General features: G+C 39.1%; 1 protein-coding gene across 5 annotated transcripts; it reads left to right on the plus strand.

The window, feature by feature from the left end:
- Positions 1-771: 771 nt before the first annotated feature.
- LOC113173025 (LIM and senescent cell antigen-like-containing domain protein 1) lies at positions 772-24,816 on the plus strand. 5 transcript variants are annotated; one of them, XM_026376263.2, is made up of 10 exons: positions 772-929; positions 16,666-16,825; positions 17,964-18,030; positions 18,139-18,259; positions 18,473-18,622; positions 19,104-19,254; positions 20,223-20,315; positions 21,260-21,308; positions 21,447-21,522; positions 23,163-24,816. In XM_026376263.2, the coding sequence occupies exons 1-10, from the start codon at positions 901-903 to the stop codon at positions 23,275-23,277; spliced, it is 1,011 nt and encodes a 336-aa protein (XP_026232048.1). In that variant the 5' UTR covers positions 772-900; the 3' UTR covers positions 23,278-24,816. The 5 variants fall into 5 exon arrangements, with proteins under 5 accessions (XP_026232048.1, XP_026232049.1, XP_026232047.1 ...); XM_026376264.2 differs by lacking the exon at positions 772-929 and adding an exon at positions 4,385-4,457; XM_026376262.2 differs by lacking the exon at positions 772-929 and adding an exon at positions 6,746-7,013.
- Positions 24,817-24,901: the final 85 nt, after the last annotated feature.

The following is a 24,901-nucleotide window of genomic DNA, read 5'->3' on the forward strand; positions in this document are numbered from 1 at the left end:
TGGTCAGTTAGAGAAAAGGTAAACACACTGTCATGCTTTTAGTTTGTTAGAGAACAACAATTTGGACTTACCATATTATATATTAAGCTCCAGTTATTTTTGCATAGTCTTTCAAAGGGGTGGTAGTAGTAGTGATTTCTTCCTATTGAGTGTGTGTAAGTGTGTATGGTTAAAAAATGTCCCATCCCAAGTGAGATAGAAAAGTAAAGTAAAACTGGTCTGGAAAGTAAAACATTTCCCATATCCTGCACTTATGCTTCATTAGTAAGATGGAAGACAACAGATGATGCTGGCGCAACAACAGCATCAGTTCCCCTATTATGGCAGTGTTTAGGATTTAAGGTGTTGACACAAACGCACATTTAGCACCGAGTTCGCAGGGCGGGTCTGACAATATACTGTAAAATATCCAGCGTGAATCTCCAGCGGTGGAGATTCGCAGACTGAATGGGAAGCTACTTCAGACACACACAGAAAAAACAGCAACCTAAAGCCGCTGCTTTCCAAAATAAAAGCACGGGCCGTTGTCTCACTAACTAACTAATGCGAGTGGATGTGATTCCTTAGTCCTCCAAAGAATCGGTTACCCTGGATTTGTATGTCATTATCTAAACCTTAAACTGTAAGCTGTTTTCCACTCTCACTTGAATAAATGTTTATTTCTTGATAATATTACAAAAAAACTGAAGGTGGGCTTTCGAGTGCTTTTATTTTCCAGCGGAAGTGCAGCGTGGGGCTGGCTGTGTGTTGACGGTGGTGGACACAGGCGAGGCCCGGGGTCGCCATTCTGCTCAGACAGCGGATCCTCGGTAACGTTGCTGGAGCTACATCCCAACGCTGTGCAACATCTGGGCGTCTGCTCCCCGACACGGAGAGTCCGGCCCAGGAGAAAGCCAAGTGATGCTCGGCATAACCGAAATGACAAACGGGTAAGTGCGAAGTTTAACAGTGTTTTTTCTAAGAGACACATTTTCCCGAAAAGCTTGGTGAGTTGACAGTTTGACTCTGGGAAAAAAAAAAAGAGAAGAGTCTGCAGTAACTTTATGCTCAGTTATCTCCTGGAGTGGGAAGACTCCTGAAAAAACATGTAAAAGTCTGCCAAATAGATAGGTCCTGTCACATAAAAAGCTTCGTTTATGTGTATTGAAGCCTTTTATCGCTTAGAATAGATTAGCTACACACAAGCCATAGATATATACACCAAACTTTTAACAATTAGCTAGTTTAGCTAACTTCCCTGGAAAGCTATCCTCTCAACTTGGGTCACTTCAAATCTGCTCTCTGTCGCCCCCGCTGGGGGATTAATGAAGGTTTTCAGAGGTCAAAACTCAACTATCAGCTTTTTAAAATGAAGTTTAATTTGAACAGCCTTTGTTAATTGACTTTATGTTTGCCAACTAAGGTCTGGAATGAATGTAGCTAACTTAACCTGGATCATTGCTTTAGCATGATTGATAGTATCACTCGGCAGCAGCAGCAGGTCAGATACAGCTGACAGTAACTAGCTAGGTCTACACATGCAATACATGTTGTCCTGCTGTGTGTTTTTAAAGTTTGCAATGTAGACCATCAGTAGTAGTTGAAACCTTTTAGTTAAAATCAGTCTGGCACGTGTAAAAAGCCTTTAAAATGTCTTTGTCAAGTACAGTAACATTACTCAGGCTTCGTCACAAGAAGCTTCACTCAGCTGTGTAAGTGACTTTGTAGTTTACAAACATGTCAGAAGAATAGTTGACTTGACAATCTGGAATGAAATTATGAAATTATGTTCAGGGAGAGCACCAGCAGTGTGTAACCCTCTCTGTAACAAGATATCTAAATATATGTGTTAAATCTAAAACCTTTTTTTTAGCCTGTAGCTTCCTTGAGTTGGTCATTTTGTTGCAGTTTGATAATTAGAATTACTGTCTAGTTTCACTTCATCGTTTTATTTCCGACCATAGATTTACATTGATAATGTCATATTTATACATCTGACATAAAGAAAGTAATCTTTGTTCATATACTTATAGCCTGGCTTGTGTTTATACTGCAGGTTTGACTTCGCTGATGGTACAGTGCCTTTATTACTTATTATAAAATGCCAACATAACCTTAAAGGCAACTTTAGGTAGTAAAAAAGTAATAACCCCACAGAATAGTAAGAAGAAAACAGTTGAAGAAGGGAAGAGGAAGTTTCTTTATTTTTCTGTACATGTCTCTCCTCCCTGCGCTGGAATGTCCACACAAACTCACTGGACAGTAGTTATTGCTTTCCAAACCACTTCCTGTCCCTATTCCCTGGGGACTGCTGTTCGGAGCAGTATTTTGTCTTCTAGTGTTAAAGCTACTGTGCGCACTGTTCAGTTATGGCCTGGGATGAATCATGCTTTTATAAAGCACCCTCGGCATCAAAAGCAGACAGAGGGCTAGTCTTTCAAAAGCCTGAGGATTTCTGCATTCCTGACTTATTACGCTTTTATCTGACTCCACGTTGTGTTGACACAACCACAGCTTAGAAGAACGTCCCAGTCTCCAGTGTGAACTTGTCCTTGTTTGGAAGAGCAGTGAATGTGTGATGCAAGGTTTGGACTGTGTGTGTACTAACTTGATGCATGTGGTGCAAGGAAATGTGACCTGTTTATTGTGATCTGTGCATACTGTTATTACATGTATTAAATGAATTAGTTAGAACAGTAGTGTTATTGGATTATTTCCATGTTTTGTGATCTTAATTATATCAAAGCAGAATAAATGTGTCAACATTAAAATGCATTTACTGCAAAATTTGAATGATAATGGTATGCCTATTTAAAGGAACAAATCTATAACTATTATTTAAAGGAACAAAATGTATAATATATGTGTTAAATATTGTATATAATACATAGGATATATGTATAATAATATGTAGTATATTGATTATGCTAATAATAATAATATGTGGAATTAGAACGGCAGTGCCCCTTATAAACACAGTGCTACATATTGTTTTTGTAGTAGATTTATACATTAAGATTTGCATGAACAGAGGAGAACAGACTATGAAAAAGCATTCATTCATTCATGATAAGAATGACCATACCATGCACAAGGCAATACTTTTGAATGCCTGACATGCGTGTGACTTAGAAATTTAAACCTGATATATTCCTTTTTTATCTTGAGTCAGAACGTTGACTTCCTGATGACGGCATATTTACTATGCTCATTTAACAATTATGAAATGCTCTTTAGGTCTGTTTTTACAAGTTGTTAACAAAGATGTGTTTGTAAATGTGGACTGTTTAAAAAAAATCCTCAGCAACTGACAATAATGACAGTAGACACAGTACCACTGCAGTGTGTTTTCTCTTGTTGGTACTGGCCCACACCCCGCTAGACGCCATCATGGCTTGTGTTTACAGAAATAGGTTCTGAAGGATTGTTGATTACTTTAATCATTGTTGTCATTGTATTTTTTTTTCTAGTATGTAGTATGTACTATGTAGTCTGTGTTTAATACACCAAAGACAGTAAACTGCTGGATTGTGGCAGAGGAAATGGAACAGTATGAGCAATTGTCCTTTTACAGCAGTTCCTCTGTATTAATGTGTGTGTGTGTGTGTGTGTGTGTGTGTGTGTGTGTGTGTGTGTGTGTGTGTGTGTGTGTGTTTCTACGTGCATGTACAGTAAAGAGACTTATAATAGCAGTGTTGTGCTATTTTTATTCCCATTTCTCTTTTTAGAAGAGGATTTATCATAAAAGACAACTTCACCAATTTTCAACTTGCTATATATGGTTCTAGTATGTGTGTTATGCTATGACCAACGCACTAAAAGTAGGTTTATGTTTATTTCTAAACATAATTTGTAGCTATGGTAACAGAGCAAGACAGAAACAGTCTTAGTATTTCTGTACTGTAATTACAGCAAGACAGAGTTATGCTACATATTTCAAGACATAGCTGTCATTATCATTGAGCATCCACGCACCCATTCTAACATGTTATCAGTTTCAGTTGGTGTGGTCACTTGGGTTGACCTTTTATCTCCTCTATAGATGCTGAAGAGTAGCACTTAACATGGCACATCTATGAGAACTACCTTTTAAGCATTACTGTAAGGCCAGTCATTGAAGGCTCCTAACACCTCCTTACTCCTTCCTCCCCTTTTTTGCACCACATTTTATCTGCCTGACACCCTCTTGTCCTCTTCACACCTTCCCACCCTCCTGATGGGAGTGCAGAAACCAAACACCACAACACACACGACTACAGCCTTATGCGTGGCCATCTCAAACACTGGCACATAGGCACAAGTGGACACAAACATTCACAGCCTCCAACACACAAACATGCACACACACACCCTCAAACAAACAGGAAGTGATGTGGCCATACAGACTGAGATAAAGGCAGTAAGAGTGTTTGCAGTAACAGCAAAGGGACTTTAGCAACAACTGAACTATCCTCACTACAGCCTCACTCAAAACACTGGTAAGATAACTTTATTTAAATATTTTCATTGTGATTATAGTAAAAATGGTAGGGCTAACACAACTTACAATACTTTATGTTAGAATATGAAATAGATTATTCAACTTAACACTACTGGAACTTGTTAATGAGTAATTTCTGTTTGACAGTTGAACTATTCTTGATATATTGCTGACTTAACAAATAGTTATTCCACATTCAAACAACTGTATCACATACACTCATGGTTACGGTGATTTAGGCTTGCAGTGATGAGGGTAGTCAATAGAAGCTGTAGTAAAAGTGATGTCCACACAGTGGCAGTGCACTCATGTTTTTAGGGTGTTAGTGGAGCTTCTGGGAAATACGAAATGTCTGTTCTGTCTCTGTTGCATGGGAGTGTGTTTGTGCTGATGAGTCTGAGAGAGACAGCTCTCTCAGCACATTGCAAACACAAAGCTTCTGCTGCAAGCAGTTTCAATCCAGAATACAAACACCTAATAATTGTGCCATTCTCATCCCTGCTTATATAATGTGAAGTCAGATATTAGGCATTATAATTAGTAATTCAAATTGTAGTGTACTTTTAAAGGAAATTGCACATCCCAAATGGATTTAATTAAAAGTTACATGAACTCGGATGAGTATGATTGTTGCAGGTGCTTGATCCAGACAGTGTAAAACTGTATGATTCATTTTGAATGCTGTGGCGAACTCAACTGTGACCCCAGGCAGCTGCGTCAGGATGTGAAGCTGGTTCCTAAGTTCAGCTTTTCACATTCAGATTTCTGTGCGTGAGTGTGTGTTCATCAAACCCATGTGGAATGCTGAGCAGGTCAAGGCAAGCTTCTGATAACATGAAGTGATTTGTTCATAATACACGCAACTGTCTGTACAAATTAAGCAGATGGTTTCTGTCATCCCCTAGTCAACCCAACTAGCCGTTACAGTCAGTCATAAAAACCTTTAAAGTATCTATAATGACAGGTTCAGATGATGACTGAATGGTAAACACAGAATAAGAATTTACCCATGTGTAAACAGTCCATCCGCTCAGTCAGGCTCGGTGGTCTGCACTCAGCACTCAGTGGCATTCATGGTCTCCATAAGTGTTGTTAGTAATGTGTTGTAAATAAAACACTAGAGGAGAATTTCAATATTGAATCATATTTAGTGGGTGTCACTTTGATTAACACGTGATTATCAGAAATGTATTAGCAATACAGTGCTAGAGCTTGAGCTGTGTACATCTGTTTTTTCAGCAGCTTGTAGAGCAATCCTGTCCCCACTTTGATGATGTCACAGCCTATTGTTTTTAATTAAACATTTATTAAAAGATGACTATCAGCTATATCTAAGTATGTGCATCTGCTGCATTTAGTGTCCTTCAGTGAGGAGCAGAGGTCGTGTTCCCACATGACATTGTGATGAATTATTCATAGGTTGACATTTTAGCATTTCTCAATAGTTTGTTGTTTCTGCTGGGAAATAATCTCACAATTTGTAACAGAAGAGGAGGAAGGGAGGAGCGAACCAAGTTGAAGAGCAGTGTATGCTTTGCTTTGTCTTGGACAGCTTTACTTGGACAGCATGTTTCCACCCTTCTAACCAAGCCGCTGTTTAGATTAAAATGCTGACCTACTCCTGGACATATATCAGTATTGCTCAGTACGTAGCGACTATTCCTCGAAGAGACAGCTTTTTTTATGCATACATAGAAACTTCAGATTGTTGCATACTTAAATGACTAATGGCTGAAACTTTTTTCTTTGAGACAGGGTTCACAGTATTGTCACAACTATTTAATAACCAAGCATAAGATGAGGGCTGAAAAGTGCCAACATGTTCTAGCTCATAAGGCACACTGTGTTTTTTTTACTCTACAGTGTAGGTATTGGCTTTAGTCTCAAACAGCCAGTATCAGGCAGGCCTTTGATGCTAAACCTAGAATGACTGGTGATCTTTACTCTACACATCTAGTACTTAGACTATATGTGATATCAGTGTGTGAGAAGAAAGACTTAGCTTTCTTTCACTCTGCTGTTTGTACTTTTTCTCCTCTGTCTGGCTTTGTTTTAAAACAGACAAAAAGAAGTAGGAGGTAAATCAAGAGCGGGGGCAGTTAAGGCCACAAAAGGGCAATGGCCCTTTGATTTATCTCAGTCCCCTTTTTTCTCCGAGGCACTCCCTCTATACCTGCTGCAGGAGGAGTAGCAAGAAATAGCTGAGAGGTGTGCAGGCTGTGAGACCACACCTCTGTAGGCCGTGTGTCCTTCCTTAAAGGTGTGAGTCCTGGAGGTGAATGAGAGAGAGAGAGCGAGAGAGAGAAAGAGAGAGAGAACAAGAGCAGCAAAGGACTCTTTGACCAGGATCAAACATTAACACACAGTGTCTTTGGAAACCATATTGCGTGGACTGTGTTCCTAGCAGACAAGGGTTAGGAAGGAAGGAAGGGAGGGAGAGAGGCAAAGGGGAGATGAACTCTTTGAGGCTGAAAGAGTTGTCAAACTCAGACTTGTACAGACGGAGACAAGAGAGACCAGAGAGCTATGGAAGTTCGGCTAGGGACAGCCTCAGGTGAGTCTGCCTTTAATATTTTGTCAAAGTTTAAGGGACTGCTTTTGAGAAATATTAATCTAGCTGCAGGATGAATGTTACTTGTGTTGTTGTTTTACTTACATTATGATGTGTTGTGTGTGACGTCGTTGTCATAGTGAGGACTTTTTAACTAAAACCTGTATGCTTTAAGAAGATTTGCTGCTTTTCCGTAGCAGCCCACACAGATAGTTTGAAATGGCTCCACAATGAAACTTTATGGTGCAAAACGGAACCATGTAAGAGTTAGGAAATAACCACGCTGTATTTTTTTCAGTCTGGTCATCTAGCTTCCCCATTAGCCGTCTAAGAAACTGTTGTAACTGTTAAGTACTTGTTGACCTTTAAAAATCAACCTATCAGTCTATCAGTCACTTAACTGACCCAACTTTAGTTTAGCTCAGTTTCTTTGCTTTGTTACTTTAAGGCTACTTTACTTTTTTCTCTACAACTTATTTGGGAGTAGTGCTTTTTTCTTTTTTTTGGGGGTTCAAAGCAATTTAAAGTGAGCCTAATCTGTGCTAAAAATGCAGTGTCCTGTGGTGTGGTGTGGTGTGGTGTGTTGAGTTTTTTTTTGTTATCATTAGCTGGTTATCTGCCTGGTTATCATTGCCTGTGGCCGATTGAGTCTGTCTTGCACAATGCAATGAATCAGTAAAGGTTCATTTGTGTTGTTACAGAACACTATAGTTACCAAAGAAACCTTAAAGAAACGTCCTTGTGTGTGCGTGTCATGTATTGACAATGATAGATAAGGTGAGATGTGGTGGTGAAGTGTTTGATCAGTAAATATCACAACTGAGGCTGAATTCCTCTGACTTGTGTGAGCAGCCATAATAGGCACCCACAACAAGTGCAGACCTTTGCAGCATTTGTTGATTTCACAATATAGTGATATCACTCCATTTTTCAAAATCTTTCTCTGTCTTTTACAAACACTCTTCTCTGTGTCATTTTCTCCCCCTTTGTCTGTGTGCGTGTGCTTCTGAGGTGATTAGAGGAATGTAGTAATGTGAGGAATGTGGACAGAAAGAGGGAGCTCTCTCTTCAGAAGTGTCCCCAGTCAAACCACAAACTCTTTACTCTCATTACTTGTTTTGTGGCGCTTTCCCTTTTCCCACTCCATGCAAAATAGTTTTGTTTTTCATTTAAGTAGTCTATAATATGGTACCCCTGGCTGTTATCCATGCACAATATTTGCAACACATCTTTTAATTCAACAAAAGTTCAGGAGAGGAGATAACACCTAATTTGGCAGAGTCATGTATTGAGTAGTTAAAACTTCACTATACCACTTAGTGCTCAATGCTTTGCCCACAAAACAGTATCAGTGAAAATATTTTTAGGAAAACAATGAGAAAAGGTGTCAGAATTAAAAAAAAACAAACTGCCAGTGTTTTGAGAAAATAAGATAGAAGATAAAAAAATTGCAACAATCAGCTTCTGTGTGTGAAGTTTTGCAGGTTTAAACGTTATTACATGTTCTGCCGTCAATGCAGCACCTCCAGGTAAAATCATAAATTCTGTCCACTGTTAAACTCAGTGCAAAAAATATTGTTTCAAAGCCATAAAAACAGCAAGTTTATTTATTATTATTGTTTATTATTTATTATCTCTTATGCATCCCTAAAATACCAACTAGATGTAATTATCACTGACCCAAAGTGACACATTATGGTTTTATTTATGCGAAAGAGGACCAAGATGTCAGATATCATCAACACTGTGGAACATTAAATTAATAGTTATGCTTAACAGAAATGGATAAGTAGGTGTGTTTGTTCCAGGCTGTCATATATAGTTAAATGTGACTGAACACACGATAGTTCAGGACGAAGTGGGTGTCTGTAACAAAAAGTGTGAAACAAAGGAAATGTTAGTCATTAATAATGTTTGTACAGTTACTGAATCACTGTGTGTCACCGAGTGCTATGTGCATGTACATGTACGTGTCTGATGTTAGTGTCAATGTACTTGATGCCTTTCCAAAGGAAAAATTATGTCCCATCAGCCCTCATGTCTATGTTGCCATGGTTGCTGTTGACACAGAGTGTGTGTGTGTAAATGTGGGTGTGTGAGCAGGTTGCGTTTTATTAGTTTCTCCACTTTGCTTGTCTTGCACCAGCTGAGAGAGTCAGTGCTGTTGCTTGGGCCTAAAAGTTTTCCAATATAGCCCGAAGTGCTGTAACATAAAGTAGCTTTAGCTGCAGTATTGTCTGTTGTAATTAAGGATTATGACAGAATAGTTTGCAGCTTTTGGCTTGACCCTTCGGGGGTCACCACAACGGACCATGTTCTGCATGTTGATTTGGCATGTGTTCTTTTGCTGGATGTCCTTCCTGCTGCAACCCTCCCATTTTTATCTTGGCTCAGGACCAGGGTCTTGGTGACTGGGCGGGACCACACCTCGTGGGGTGGGATGGGAGATCGCGACCTTCTGTATCCCAACCCTTCTAACCGAGCCAAACTACTGAGCCACCAGGTCCCCTAAAGATTATGACAGAATGATTATGAAAATGTGACAGATTTCAAAGTGAAAAACTGTTCACCTTCACTGGCATCAGTAAACAGGGAGGAGGGGAAAAACTGTGAGAAAATACTTTGATAACATTTACTGGATGAAGCACAAAGGGATTCAAGTGAGTCAAAATACAAGAAGGCAAAAAACAAACAACAACAAAAGGGATCTCGCAGCATTGAAGCCCGACTGACAGCTGATCCAGCTGCTGAGCTGTTATGAGACACAGACGTCACTTAAGTTGACGCTTCATGCAAAGGACCATGATCATTCTTTAAAAACTCTTTTCCTCTCTATTCACATCTTTTCCTTCTACCCCTTCTTGAATCTTAAGTGGGAGTTAAGAAAGAATACAGAAGGCAAAGAAAAGACAAAAACACAAGTGAGAGGAAACATGGATGCAATTAGGAGACTTGGGATGCACCCAAAGATAACCAAAAACAACAGAATAGAATCAGAGTGAGTGTGTGGCAAGAAGAGCATATTTTCTCAGATAGAAAATGTAATGGACACATGTTTGTCACTCTGTTTTTTTCTGGTCATTAGGTGGACCATTTAGAGGAACTTTAGTGGATTATAGGCACAAATCCTGTGCATTTAATCCTCTGTGGGAAAATGAATAGTTTTAGCACCATAATAGCCACAGAGGTGACCTCTGTGGCTATTATGGTGCTAAAACTGGAACAGTATATTTACTACCCCTATTCCTTCAGCTTGGGTAACTTGCCCTTTTACCTTTAATGACCCCATGAGGAAGTCACAAAATCCTATCCTACAGTGGGAACACACCAGAGACACTTTGTCGGCTGCTGACAGTTGCTGTAGCCATTTTTAAGCTCAGGTTGACATTCATATCCACACTCAAATTCTCTCCCTCTCTCTCACTCACTCACTCTCTCTCCTTCAGTTGCAGCCATACAAAATGTCTGCTCTTTTTTTGCTAATACCATATACCACCCGAGACCAGAAAACCAGTAATGACATTGATAATGTTATAAATAAATAACATTGCTGGACTTCCCTGTTACTTTCCTGTTTAAAAGGCTATTGATAGTTTGCATTTAGCAATTATGTAAGCATCTAAACACAAGCAGTTTTTATGGAAAACCCTGCATTTAGGTTTTTGGCTTTATCTGAATATTTGAATTTTACCACTGTACACACAAAGGTCAAAATTGTGATCATCGTGATCTTCCCCTGACAGATATGGTTCACCCCATCATGACAGCTGTGTGCTCTATTAATTGTTTTTTATTTAGACCTAAATAAATAAAATTATTTTTATTTATTTAAAAATAATAAAGTGACTATTATGTTCAGTAAATATACAGTGTGGATGATTAATAATTTTTATGACTGTGCACATTGCAACATGCGCAATGCACATTATCATCTCAGTCTACACTCCAGAGAACTGCAAAGCCCTCCTTTTAGGGTGGCACTCATGACAGTGATTGTTATCAGGAGGAAACATTACGTGTGTTTCCTGTTAAGGACCCACCCCTTTGCCCATTGTACCCCAGTCACTCAACACTGGTTCACAGAGACTCACCCTTCACAGCAGGTGACTTTTCCACAGTGATCTGTGTTGAAAGCCTCTGAAGCTTTAAAATGGTGCCTGGTGAATTGTTTGGCTCATGAAGTCATTTTATTCCCTAACCCAGGCAGACTCCTGCTAGAGATTAGTTTTAATAGTGAGTGGTAAAGGTGAAGGATGTGTGGAGGAATGACTGAAGGCTCTCTCTCTGTAAAGCACAAAAGTTTTAGAAAAGTGCTAATAGAATGCATTAAAAACTCTCAATTAAAAAATAGAAACAAATCATCTTTTACTAGCAACCTGCAGATTTAAAAGAAATGTAAATAAATGACGATGGATGTTAAGTGCAGTTTGGCAGCCCCTTTCAGCGGAGGCAGAGTTGGCCCCAACTATGTATACAAAATTTCACACACAGACACAGAACAGCAGCTGCCAGCACCTAGTTTGGAGATGAGGCTCCACTGGGTGTCTATTTGTAGAATGATGGAGTAATATGGGAGACTGTTATACTGAAGGCCTCCAAGACATATTTTTGTCAAGGACACACATGAAAACACATAAACACAAAGAACTACAGCAATGTAAATATGACTTGTAATGTTGGCTCTTTGTACACTAAGGAAATGAACACTCATTGTTCGTCTCTTAGGTTTGCTGAATGAACACGGCAGCTGTTTTCCGATGTTTTCCAGTGTCATCCATGTTTGTTTCACTCTAATTTATTTCCGGATCTGGCTTGATGTTGTTTTGATGGTTTGGGAAGTGGTCATTAATTTGAGATGCCAGTTAAGCATAACCACATTAAGAGCTATCATTTACTCAGAGGAGACACAGATTTGTGGCTTTAAAGGAATGCTTGGGCTTAGACCAGTGCTGGATTTCTGAGGGTTATTAACATACTTTATAATAGCTGGAGATTGCTTCAGATAGATATATTAAAATCATATTCACGCCATTCTGTTGACTCACTCGGAAAAGACTCACACCATGTTTCCATTATGTCCTGAGTTTGAATCCTCTCAGTGCCATTCACTGCCAAAAATAAGCTTCCCATGAATAATCACATGACATTGTTTACCAGCAGGGTAGTTAATTTGGAGAAGGTGACTGTGAATGTGAAAGTGTGCAAAGATTCCAGCTCAGCTCGCTGTGGTGATCAAAGCCAAATGTGACACTTGTTATTTTGTCAAATGCCAAACTCTGTTCCATTTTAGTTTTAGTTGTTCAGTTGTGCTACGTCACAGGTTGTGTGACACTACAGCTGCAATGGAAGGAGATAATACAGTGATAGATGAAGCTAAAACAAGGGGACGGAATTGAATTAATTCATTAAATTAGTTTAGAATGAGGATTCAATGTTTTTTTTAACCAATATCATTTTAACTTTGAACCTTTAATTCTCCAAACTGCATCATGTCCCTTGGAACAACATCTGGCTTCTTTCTCTGAAGCCTTTTTTGTTTGCCTAAACACATCGCTGCTTGATTTCTTGTGCTTGTTTGTTTATTCAGTGATGTCAAACATATAACTAAATACACATTTTTTTGTTATACTGGTATCTTACTTCTTCAGCCTCTCTACATTTCTGTGTGAGATTCCCACTTTGCGCAATAATGAATTGGAGCCATGTAGTTAAATCTCCCAGAAAGCAGAGAGCTCCAGCTGTTTAACACACATACACACACGCACAAAGATTGATAGGACCAGTATGTATTAGCCAAGACCATAAATGTTAAGGATATAAAACATTTAAGAACTACAGCAAAGGCATGTTTGTGTTTGCATGTGTGTGCACCATGGCACATTGACCCCTGTATGGACAGGCCACAGGGTGAGCTCTTTAATTTTAGTGACCTGCCCAAGAATAGACGCCAAGTGTGACAGGAGGGGAGTAAAAAAGAGAAAGAGTTAATGTGGGAATGAGAGAAAGAGGGAGTGTGTCAGTGAGAGAGTAGGGGTGTGTACGTATGAGAGAGGGAGAGAGAGAGGAGCGCTCCCAGCACAGCCTGATCAGTGTTTCAGTTTGCTTTTTCCTATGTGGATTATATTACTGGAAACTAGCACTGGACCAGCACAGAGGAGTTTTTACTGGAGTTTTTGGCGTTAGTGGACCTTTGTAGTTAAATCAAACTCTTGTCCGTGAATATGGAAATAAACGGTCGTGCCCTTCCGCCATCAATACCTGAAGATAGGGAAGTCCTGGACCATGTTTCACCCAGTGGGATGAATGGTTACCACCAGAGTCTTCAGGGTGGGGAAGCAGCAGAAGATGAGGTCCCGGTATCCAAATCTCAGAGGCGGAAGAGTGATGTCAAAGTCTATAAGGAGTTTTGTGATTTTTACGCTCGCTTGTAAGTACACAGTTTAGAGGATGGGAGCAGAAGCACAGTAGTTAAATGTAGAGCAAACTATAGCATAGCACCTTTAATGGTGACAAAGGTGTATAAATGTAATATATGATTCCTTGTGTTACAGAGTCTGAATCATTATCTGGGACTCCATTGTTAAGCATCACCATTCTACAAAAAAACAAACAAACCAAAAAAAAACTACACTACTGGGTAAAGCCCATAAATGAACACAGACCGTTGTAGGGTGTGATTACTATCACAGATTAAGAATAATTTTGGTATCTGCCAGTTGAACTGATGACAGTGGAGGTGTGTGTGTGTGTGTGTGTGTGTGTGTGTGTGTGTGTGTGTGTGTGTGTGTGTGTGTGTGTGTGTGTGTGTGTGTGTGTGTGTTTTAAGGGATTTGGCTCGACATGGTAGTAGTCTGTAAGCTCTGAGTTTACTGTAGTGATACAGAATGGGAAGAATTCAGATACTCCAGTAGCTACGGTTGAGCCAGGTCTATTTGCTCAACCTTCCTTCAGTAGGTGCCATCTTTGTGCTCACTACATGAGGCAGCACACAGGAAGGGCTATTTTTGTGCCAAGGGGGGAGTTGTTATGCAAAGTAGAATATGCCAAATGGCATTCCAAGTATGTGAGCATGAGAGTTGGGGAGACTAAATATACTGTATATAAACTACTTACCTCTGACATACTGACTCAACACACATTTTAGGAGAAGACATGGATGTAGGGTCACATACACATTTTTGAAGGGCCATTGTCAAGATAGCAGTTTTCTGTCTCAGGGTCATCAGATGCTAATGACCAAAAAAAGATTTGTGTTAACAGGACAAAGCTGAAGTGTGTAGGGTACACACTCACCACCACTGGATTGATTAAAAGGAGATGATGGACTGAGACACCAATCAGTCATGGAAACACTAAAGCCCTTTTGTGTGGGACTTTAAACTGTCCCACTTTAGGAAAGTCAAAGTGACTTCTAGTGATAGTATTCTGCATTAAGAAAAAAACATGTCCACAGTCACATTTTTACTAAAAATGTATAACCTGGCCTGTGTCCCTTGATAGAATCTGTATTCTAACCATGTGAACTGTCCAACCTATAATACATAAACTGTACTCAGTACTGAGTACACTATGAACTTAAATGCAAGCCCTTGCTGTAAGTAACAAGGTCAGTGGGTTTTCAATATCCAGAAAGCTGTCAGAAATGTCAGGATCTCGTTTTCCCATGGCATTGTCCTAACCATTGAAAACAATTTAAGTTTGTGTTTAAAGATAGCATATTAGGACTGAAACGGATTTAGTCGACAGTGTAAAAACACATTCATCATCATCATTCATGTGACATACCCTGCTTTATGGAGGCATATAACATCAGATTTTGTGCACACTTTGAAGATTTATTCATTTAAGTGATCAGAGGGAGAAATGCTAGGAGAAGAAATGGACATGAGGAATTGTGCGATGTATAGTCTAAAAAGTCGATTATTTATTTCAATAATTGCTGATTATTTAACACTCTGCATCACGTGATGTTCATAGTGGACAGGCCAGCATAGTGAGGTTAAAAGGGAATAAGGATAGTCATATGTGGAGAAATCTACCCTTGGCCTACTTTTGTTTTCTTTTTTAAATACCTAAGCTGCACACAGTTTGGAGAGTATAGATGATAGAAGGTGAAAAACGCCCTTTGGAGCCTGACACTGTTCATTTTGTCTCCACCCCATGGAACATAGCAGTGGGTAGGAAGCTGATGAGGGATTGTGTCTTTCTAATGACTTTGTCTGACTAATTGGGCTTACTACACTGTTTTGTTTTGTCTGCTTTCCCCCTGCCTGGGAAAGCAACAATAAAGCAACAAGGACTGGAAGAATTGACCATCGCACCGAGCTTGTCTCTAATTCGTCCATGGTGCCAAGGGCAGATAGGAGGGTGGAAATGCCTGAGGGATGTATCACTTCCTCCACAAATCCTTCGGACGGGGCAGGGTTGTCAGTGTGTGTGTGTGTGTGTGTGTGATATCACGCCAGGCAGGGTGTATAGAACAATATGTATTTGATTTGTGAGGATCTACATCTTAATGAGGAGTTTGTTTTAAAGCCCCCAAATTACAAGCAGCTATCAGCTTTGTATCTGAGAGTTTGGGGAATTCTGGTTCATTTCCAAGTTCAACAAATTGCATCACAATCTAATATTAATAATCGTGTGTGTGTGTGTGTGTGTGTGTGTGTGTGTGTGTGTGACCTTTCAAAGTTGTGAAGCCAGGATGGTCCCACCATTCTCTCGTCCTTTAACTATTTATCTTTTAACATCTCCGTCTGCATATTTATCCAGTTTACTTGCCGTTTGCCTCAGGTATCAAGCAGTGTTTTTTTGTGTGTTTCAGCATTGACACATTTGCTACTGATTAACTTGTGTTTTGTACACAGGCTGTTTTGGAGAAGTTTGATCATGTTGTTTTCAAGCCCCTTCTTCATCTTTGCTATGAAATAAATGTAATAGAGGCAGGGTTGGGGTGATATGATGATGGTAGACCATTAGATGATTGCAAATTGTCCACTGGTGTTTATTGTATCATATTTGTACATAACACCCATTGCTACATAGGAGAAGTCAGACTCTTCTGTACATCCCTGAACAAAAAGCCAGTGTTTAGTGTGATGATTTTGTCTTTCAAAGTCTCAAAGTCAACAGCAACAGTGTGGGAGAAATTTAACCATAGGATTTTCTCAGATTCTGATAATGGTTATGGTGAGCAGGAATAATGAAGCATAAATAAACACATTTCATTGGGCCAGTGTGGAGATATGTGGGTGGGACCACATTTGTGCTGCAGGTTCTGGCAACAGTATTTCTAATATAAAAAAAACTATTATCCTAGGGACCTTCCCAGTTGATATATTACAGTCATGTTTTGCAGAGAGGCTGTAACACAATTCTCATTGTTTTATATAAGGGCAGTCTCTGCTTCATGTATAGGACTAACTCTATGCTCCAGCTTTTTACATGGCTGGTCACACATGAGATACTAGAAATTCAAAAATAAATGTAAATGGTATCCTGACATGACCATGGGTAGGTTCCAAAAACTATTTTTTGGGGAGTGGCAGATGTTATTTACGGCTATGTGTATAGTTTTTCCTTGTGTGTATATTTTGTATACATGGGTGAATATATAATCATCAGTTATCCTGACTGGGATATGTTTTACTCTTCTCAGCAACATGGCCAATGCTCTGGCCAATGCCATGTGTGAGCGCTGCAAGAGTGGCTTTGCCCCAGCCGAGAAGATAGTGAACAGCAATGGGGAGCTTTACCATGAGCAGTGCTTTGTGTGCGCCCAGTGTTTCCAACAGTTCCCTGAGGGACTCTTCTATGAGGTAATACTTTGTCTTTAACAATGTCTATTCAGTGTAACTTTCATGATCTAATAAGAGATAGTTGATGCAATAACTGACAGATTTAAAGACACCTAGAGGGCAAAGGGTTGCAATAATTAGTAGGTTCAGATGTTTGGTTGACTTTCCTCTCAGAACAGTTGCTCTGAAAACATACATGTAACCACAGTTACACTCTTTTAAACTTATGGCCACAATGGATTCAAACCAGTTGGATCCAAGTTTATGCTGTTGCAATGCACATATCTTAGACAGAAGAAGTTAAACACATAGTTCTGCTGGGGTAAATCAAGATGTTTGAGCACAGGCTTAATGTGGTATTTAATTATTAGAGGCCCATTTCCAGTAAGTTGTTGGCTTACCAGCCTTGACACAAGGCCAGATGTCTCTCCAGCAGGCCCCAGAGATGCTCCTAATGCTTTTTACATTAGTCGGTTTATCAAAGAGTAGGTGTCTTCAGTCCTCCTATCAATATAAACATCAATGTGAAGAGCATTATTCTTCGGTTCTCTGTAAGTAAGTCTACTTGTTGACAAAAATAAACAACAGTACTGAATAATATGGTACAATCTTTGTTGAGGAGTCATCTGCTAATACACGAGGAAAGGTTTTTTAAGATCATACTGTTGTAAACAGCGTGTGTAAATTTAAAGTGAATACACTGTTTGTAGCAGGCATGCAGTAATCTGCATTAAAATACACACCAAAGACTATGTACCATCATTATGTAGTGAAGTACTTAAAGAAGCAGCTCTCTAAGAATCAAACAACACAATTGCAGTTTTGCATCTTGCAAACTGTGAGGGCCCCTTTAGCTTCTTTCTTTACCTTCTCCCTCCTCCTCATCAAGTACACCAGTTAGTGTGTTAGTGTGTTGCATCTGTCAAACTAAACAGCCTTTGACTAACATGCCTCCACCCTTATTCACAAAACAAGTGACCAGTGACATTTTTTTTCCTACATTAAGTCAGTGTTTATCATTCAACATAATCTTCCTATGTAATGATACTAGAAAGAGAGTGTGTGTATGAATATACTTTTAATATGCTATTATAATGTGTTAATGTAAAGTTCTGCGTTTTAATTCAATATGTATAACTTGTTTGAATTCTGCTGACAGTTTGAAGGCAGGAAATACTGTGAACATGACTTCCAGATGCTGTTCGCCCCCTGCTGCCGCCTGTGTGGTAAGTATAGGTACTGTAGTAAAAGTGTAGTTTAGTCTGTAGAAATGTATCCTTGAGTGCTGTGTCCTTTAAAATAAATATCTAAGTTACCTGTTGTTTTTGCTTCAGGTGAATTCATCATTGGCCGCGTGATCAAGGCCATGAACAACAGTTGGCACCCAGACTGTTTCCGCTGTGATATCTGCGACGCAGTGCTGGCTGATGTTGGATTTGTTAAGAATGCTGGGAGGTCAGTTCCCCTGCAACCAGACACATATGTAATTTCACTGGTGATTTCTGTGTAATAATATCATTAATTGACTTGTACATGACTGATTTCATTTAGTGAAGCTGTAACCATCACATGGTTGCAGGGTCTTTTTCATCCATTAAACCATGTTTACATATGTACACAGTCATTTTATAGTCAGTCTTCTTTTCTTTTTTTTCTTTTTGCCATCAGGCACCTGTGTCGTCCATGTCACAACAGGGAGAAAGCTCGGGGCCTTGGCAAGTACATCTGTCAGAAGTGTCATGCCATTATAGACGAGAGGCCTCTGCTGTTCAAGAATGACCCCTACCACCCTGATCACTTCAACTGCAGCAACTGCGGGTAAACATACACACTCAGACCTGTCCAGCTGTGTCCGTCTCTCATATCATTCAGATCATTCCAGACTGAGAGTTTTTTAACATAACATAAATATTTGCTGCAACCCCCTGATAAAATATATATACATATTGTGAAAATGTATTCAGAAGAAATAACCCTGTAGATGTATTATAGGATTCAAAACAGAATAAAAATGTACATCTGTCAGTGATTTACATTGTGAGTAGAGCAGTAAGATGCTAAAAAATATTTTCAACTAAAATATAGTTCAAGGCCATTCCAGGCAGACTTACAGCAAACACTAAATACATGCAATACTTTGAAGACATGAACCAGAGATTCCATAGTGCACTCTGGTGGACAAACTAAGGAACTGTAATTGTATTTACGCTGTATGTTTACTTGTCTTGCATTTCCAGTGTTTTTTTAAATAAAACAGTGCTGATCTATTATTATTACTTTATTCTCTGTGCCTGTGCAGTAAGGAACTTACAGCTGATGCCAGGGAGCTGAAGGGGGAGCTCTACTGTCTGCCCTGCCATGACAAGATGGGCGTCCCTATCTGCGGGGCCTGTAGAAGACCCATCGAGGGCCGTGTGGTCAATGCCATGGGCAAGCAGTGGCATGTGGAGGTGCGATGTTAAACTGTAGACCTTTTGGAAACACCTGAGAGGACTTGACTATATTGGTGTCGCAGATTGTTTTCAGATGTATTTAAAATTGAAATTATATATTGTCTATAATCTGTTTGACATCTTTGCTTCCTGTAGCGGATATGGATCATAATTTAAGTATATGTATATACATGCAGAGTTTTGTTATATTTATTTTCTTTACTGTTCATGTCCTTCCATTGAGTGCTCTTTAAATGTGTCATATGTGAGTTTCATACTTTTATCAGCTTTTTCTCCACAGTTAGATTCGGCCACTTCCAAGCTCCACTGTATGCAGTTTTTTTTTTAATTTGACTTCATTATTATTATTTTTTCTTCTGTCTTTACACTTTTATGGCCATTGTCCTCACTTGCCTCTTGTAGCATCATGTGTGCACATTGTGTGAGCGGCCATTTCAGGGCCACCCATTTTATGAGCGAGGTGGTCGTGCCTATTGTGAGAGACACTTTGACATGGTGAGGGGATAAGCTTCGGCCTGATGCTGCCTCGTGTCTTACTTCTCCCTGCCTGGCTAGAATACTCCCAGCCTCTATAGAAATATAAAAACCCATAGAGGTGTAACCCTTCTCCGGCGTGCTTATCCGTGATGTCCTTTTACACAGACACATAAGTGGTCTTCACTGAGTCAGTTGTGAGGGCTAAATTGCACATTATTACTGCACAATTAACTTAAATGTCTGTTGTACCGTCTTGTCTGGGGGATTAGTGCGCCCTCTAGAGGTCATTACTTTGGGCCTTCTCTGCCCTCTGTATTCAGGATGGACGTAGTAACAGGACATCTGGATTAAGCTGATTTGGTTGTGGTCTGACCTGATAATGTGTCAAAGCCAGGCTGTTTAGCTGCCTGTAACAAAGTCTGGATGTGATAAAATACTAATTGACGGCTGTGCTAACCATATGTGCTTGGCCATGGGTTTGTTTGCAGCATTTTGTGTGTGCTAAATGTGAGAAACCCTTCCTGGGACACCGTCACTATGAACGCAAGGGCCTGGCCTACTGTGAAACACACTACAATCAGGTAACACTCATCATCATACACATCATAAAGGATATTTATGGGGCAACACACGAATAGAAATTGAAACATGCTGTTAGGTTTTGCCTGTCATGAAGTCCCCTCTCCTCTGACTCTATTTATAATATGCAAGTCATCAAAACAAGCTCTCAGTAAGTCTAGATAAGCAACAAACCATGACTGTGTATTTGATCAGGGTTGGTAAAGTGATGATGAAATTATTAAAGAGGGGTGTGGTCATGTGGCAAAGTCTGCAACAACATATCTGAAGTTTTAAAGTCGTTGCTAACAGTGGTGCACTAAAGGCACTGTTGTAATGAAAACTTTAGTTAATATTCAACTACTACTTAATATTCAACTAAAACAACAGCAGCAAATAGCTGACATTTGAATAAGAAATCTACAAAAAAAAAAGAGAAATATTTTTAGGTAAACCACATACTCCTACTTAAACTCATACTGTACTTTTATGTATGGAAATCTCCGGATGATACTTAATGCATTGCAACTTCTTTCTGAATCTTTCTACACATACAAGGTGCAGTAAAAATATATTGGTACAAGGAAAATTACATTACTGTCAACACGATTTTACTAGTACTAGAACTGTGCTCATTTTAATAGCTCATCAATAGAACAACTGAAGGTTTGGCAATAAAATGTACAACTGAACTAATAAACAAGTCACTTGAAAAACAAAGACTGACTCGCTTGCCAGCAAACAGCAAAAAGTGTTTTGCCAACACAGCGCCACACTCTTCTTAAACCTTCTGTAAAGTTGAACATTGCCTATGTAGCCTGTGTTTGTTTGCATGGCATCTGAACCCAGTGTGTTATTTTAACTCTGGCTAAGATCGTCATAGGTGCATTGTGTCCCACATTTTCATAACTTATAACATGTGTCGCTGTTTAGCTGAACTCTGTTTTTCTCCCCTTGTCACACACAGCTGTTTGGAGATGTGTGCTACCACTGCAATCGTGTCATTGAAGGAGATGGTGAGAAAACTTGTGTTTATTTCAAATAAATAAAGGTGAATGACAGGTTGTCTTTGCGTGAGGCTTGACAATTAGATTCAGAATTCCAGTGTTTTCAGACATATGACAGTAGTGGATCTTTTTTTTCTGTGTTTTCAGTGGTGTCTGCTCTTAACAAGGCTTGGTGTGTCAACTGTTTTGCCTGCTCTACCTGCAACACCAAACTCACCCTCAAGTAAGTAATGTCTGTTGTCTAAGAGACATACATCAACGTTAATACACATGAATATGAAGGAGCATTAATGAACACATTTTAACCTTGCGTGTTTACTCATTAATTCGATTCTGTAAAGATTCTCAGGGCCCCGCATATGAAATAGCCAGGCTTCCTCTGCTTTCACATCAATCCTGCACTTTTTGCTGTTAACTGTCTATTTCTCAGCCTTGCTTATTTCTGATTTTGTCTTTTAACATTGTGTCTTTATGAACCTGTCTCTCTATTACTCTACCCTTTCACTGTCCCTCTCCTTTGTCCTCCTATATGTTCTCATTTTTCCTCCTCTTGCTCCACTTTGCATCCCTGGCTGTCTCTCCTTCTCTTTAACTGTCCTTCCCCCTTGTCTTTCACACTACTTGAATCTCTCCTTTCTCCCTGCTCTATCAGGGATAAGTTTGTGGAGGTGGATCTGAAGCCAGTGTGTAAGCACTGCTACGAACGCCTGCCAGATGACATGAAACGCCGGCTGGCCAAACGCGAGCGCGACTCTAAAGACAAGAAGAAGAAACCGTTGATGTGTCTGTGAACCTCTCTTTCCCCTTTCTTCTCATTTCCTCTATTCTTCCTTTGGTCAGTTTCCATCTACTTTCCTTTAATTCTTCTGCTGTTTCATTGTGACTCTATTTCAAACATGCTTCATGCTACTTTTATTCCTCATGTCACTGTTTAAAGCAGTAGACAAGGAGGCACTAGCCGGACACTCATTAGATCTAACACCAGAAATGTCTCAGTACATGAACACTAGTCAGGATTAAAGCAGATACTCTGGTAACCTCTGCTGTGCTAACAGGAAAATCAGATCAGTCCCATGTTGAAGGGATAGCTTTGTTTCTTGGGTCTCCTGGCCTTTCTGGGCATAAGGACTAAAGCCTTAATCACTTCCGTCAGCTTTCTGGCTGCAGCATTGTAAGTGCCGAGGTCCCACCAGGTCTGGCATGTGCCCCAGTCCTGTCAGCGATTATGTGCTTTGAGAGTGAATGTCGTCCATGGGCAGCTGTTGGGAAAGGTTTAGAAAAAAGTGCCATTAAAAGCATTCAATACAGAACACAACCAGTAAGTATGGTAGTATATCAAGAATAGCCTGGCTTTGTTCCTATAAACATTGTTAGATGTGCACATGCATCCATTCCTTTTTTTGCCAATTGTTGCTGAAATCTGTGAGCAAGTTTTAGTTTGAATTTCCTTCTTAAAGTATGTGAAATGGTTTTCTGGTTATTGACCTAACTGATGAACAAGTACAGTAGTAGTGCTACCTAATTATGATTATTTGAACACAACATTAGAAAAAATTTGATTATAAAATAAAGAGGTAAAAAAAATGGGAAAGAACTAAAAATGACTGTCACAAAAATCACTTTTGATAATTTACCACCATATTAGGAGCTTTTTTTGTTGTTGGCTTGTTTGTTTTCCACAACACATGCATGTCAACACTGCAGTGTATGTGTGTTTTTGCAGATGTGATTGGTAAAGGTGTTATTATGTATGATTGTCAGTGTTCTAGGCTACAGGTTACCAACATACTGTGTTTTTCATGATACTAAAGCATTAACACAGATCTGCTCACACAATATCTAACTTTGATTTCTCTTCCACAGGAACAAGTTTGTGGAATTTGACATGAAGCCAGTGTGTAAGAAATGCTACGAGAAATTTCCTCTGGAGCTGAAGAAGAGACTGAAGAAGTTGTCTGAAACTGTTGCACGGAAGTAAACACACAGTCAAGCCACAGGTGATGAGAGATGAAATCGTGAGGTGCCCTTGTATGGAATCAATCACATTTCCAGGACTGATAACCATATATCATAGAGTGTGTGTGTTTTTACATCATTGGTATATTGCATATTAGTTATATTAGTTTAACCTGTTCAGTGCCTTTTAGCTGAAATGCTGCACTATAATATTATCATATGCTTGCTTATCTCACTATTATACATATATATATATATATATATAATAAACACGTGATTATGGTCCTGTATTTACATGACAGATAGGCTTTAAGACAACACAGAAACATGACGAAATAATTACTCAGAAGCATCAATGACTTCTTTAACTTCTTTAACTGTTTGCCAACTTGTCTCCAGCAAAATGTTTGACTGGATGTTACTGATAAACCTGTATAATAATTGCGTAAAACCAAAGAAAGCTGAAGAAAGGCAGTTGTACTGAATCTGTACATTTTTCTGAAATGTCATATGTCATGTCTAATATGTTTTTCACCTACGTGTATTATTTTATGTATTAATAATGTGTATTTTCATTATATTAAGGAAGATATGTTTGTATTTAGCTCTCTAAAGTTAGACTTTAAACAGTTTATTGGCAACATACTGTAGTGTCATAAATCTCTATGCAAAGTGGTGTTTACACTGAGTTACCAGTTTTTTAGGTTCAGTTGTATAGCAGCCCTGACATAAATCCAAGGTTAACAATGTTCAGTTTTTGTGTCATATTATCTAATTTACAGAAAATACATACAGATGACTAGAATATTAGAAATACCTTTCAAAGTAATTCAGTCTGATTCAACTTCACAGCTACAGCTTAACAGCTCAACAAATGCTGAACATCGTAAGCATCACAGTGACAGTGTTTTATTGTTTGACAACTGGTAACTGATGTGAAGCAGTGTGTTACTACATGATGGCTTGTAGCACCTGCAGAGACCGGATGTGGGAGTGATGTGAATGTTAGAACATATGTCTCTGCTGTTTGTAATCCAGAGAGAGTGATCCTCTTAGAGAGGTGTACCAACTTCCTCAGGGCTCAGACCCTCTTAGGGTAGAAAGCCTATGTTGTGAATGAGAAATGTTTTTCCTTTTCAGAATATTTGATTTGAGCAGTATTTTATTAGAAAATGTATCTTTTGCATAGTGTTAATATAATAGAAGAACACATTCCACAATTTTATGGAAATACGAAGCATATGTTACTGAATTGCACCAACTATGTTACAACTTGTCACATGTAAAAGTAAAACTATCCACTAGGCTGTTTGTTGTGGAGGAAAACGGGAAACAGTCCCGTGGATATTTGGTATCTTGCTTTACAGCTTGCTTTACTAGTTTTATGTAGCATCTTGACTAGGATGACTCTGTTGCTCTTATACTGTATTTTATCCTCACAGTACTTGTCAAAAGACAGTATTTCTCCATATAAACACACATAAGTGCATGTAAGACTTGAATGGAAAGTATATCTAATATAATTCTGTCAACTTAATAAATATGAATGCCTATGCAGGTAGTGATGTGTTTGATTTACTAATGAACTGGACTATCACTTGCAGCTTTTGGATTCACAGAGCAAAATATCAGCTGTTCTTCTGTTT

The sequence above is a fragment of the Anabas testudineus genome, chromosome 21 (genome assembly GCF_900324465.2).
Source record: "Anabas testudineus chromosome 21, fAnaTes1.2, whole genome shotgun sequence".
Taxonomy (NCBI): Eukaryota; Metazoa; Chordata; class Actinopteri; order Anabantiformes; family Anabantidae; genus Anabas; species Anabas testudineus.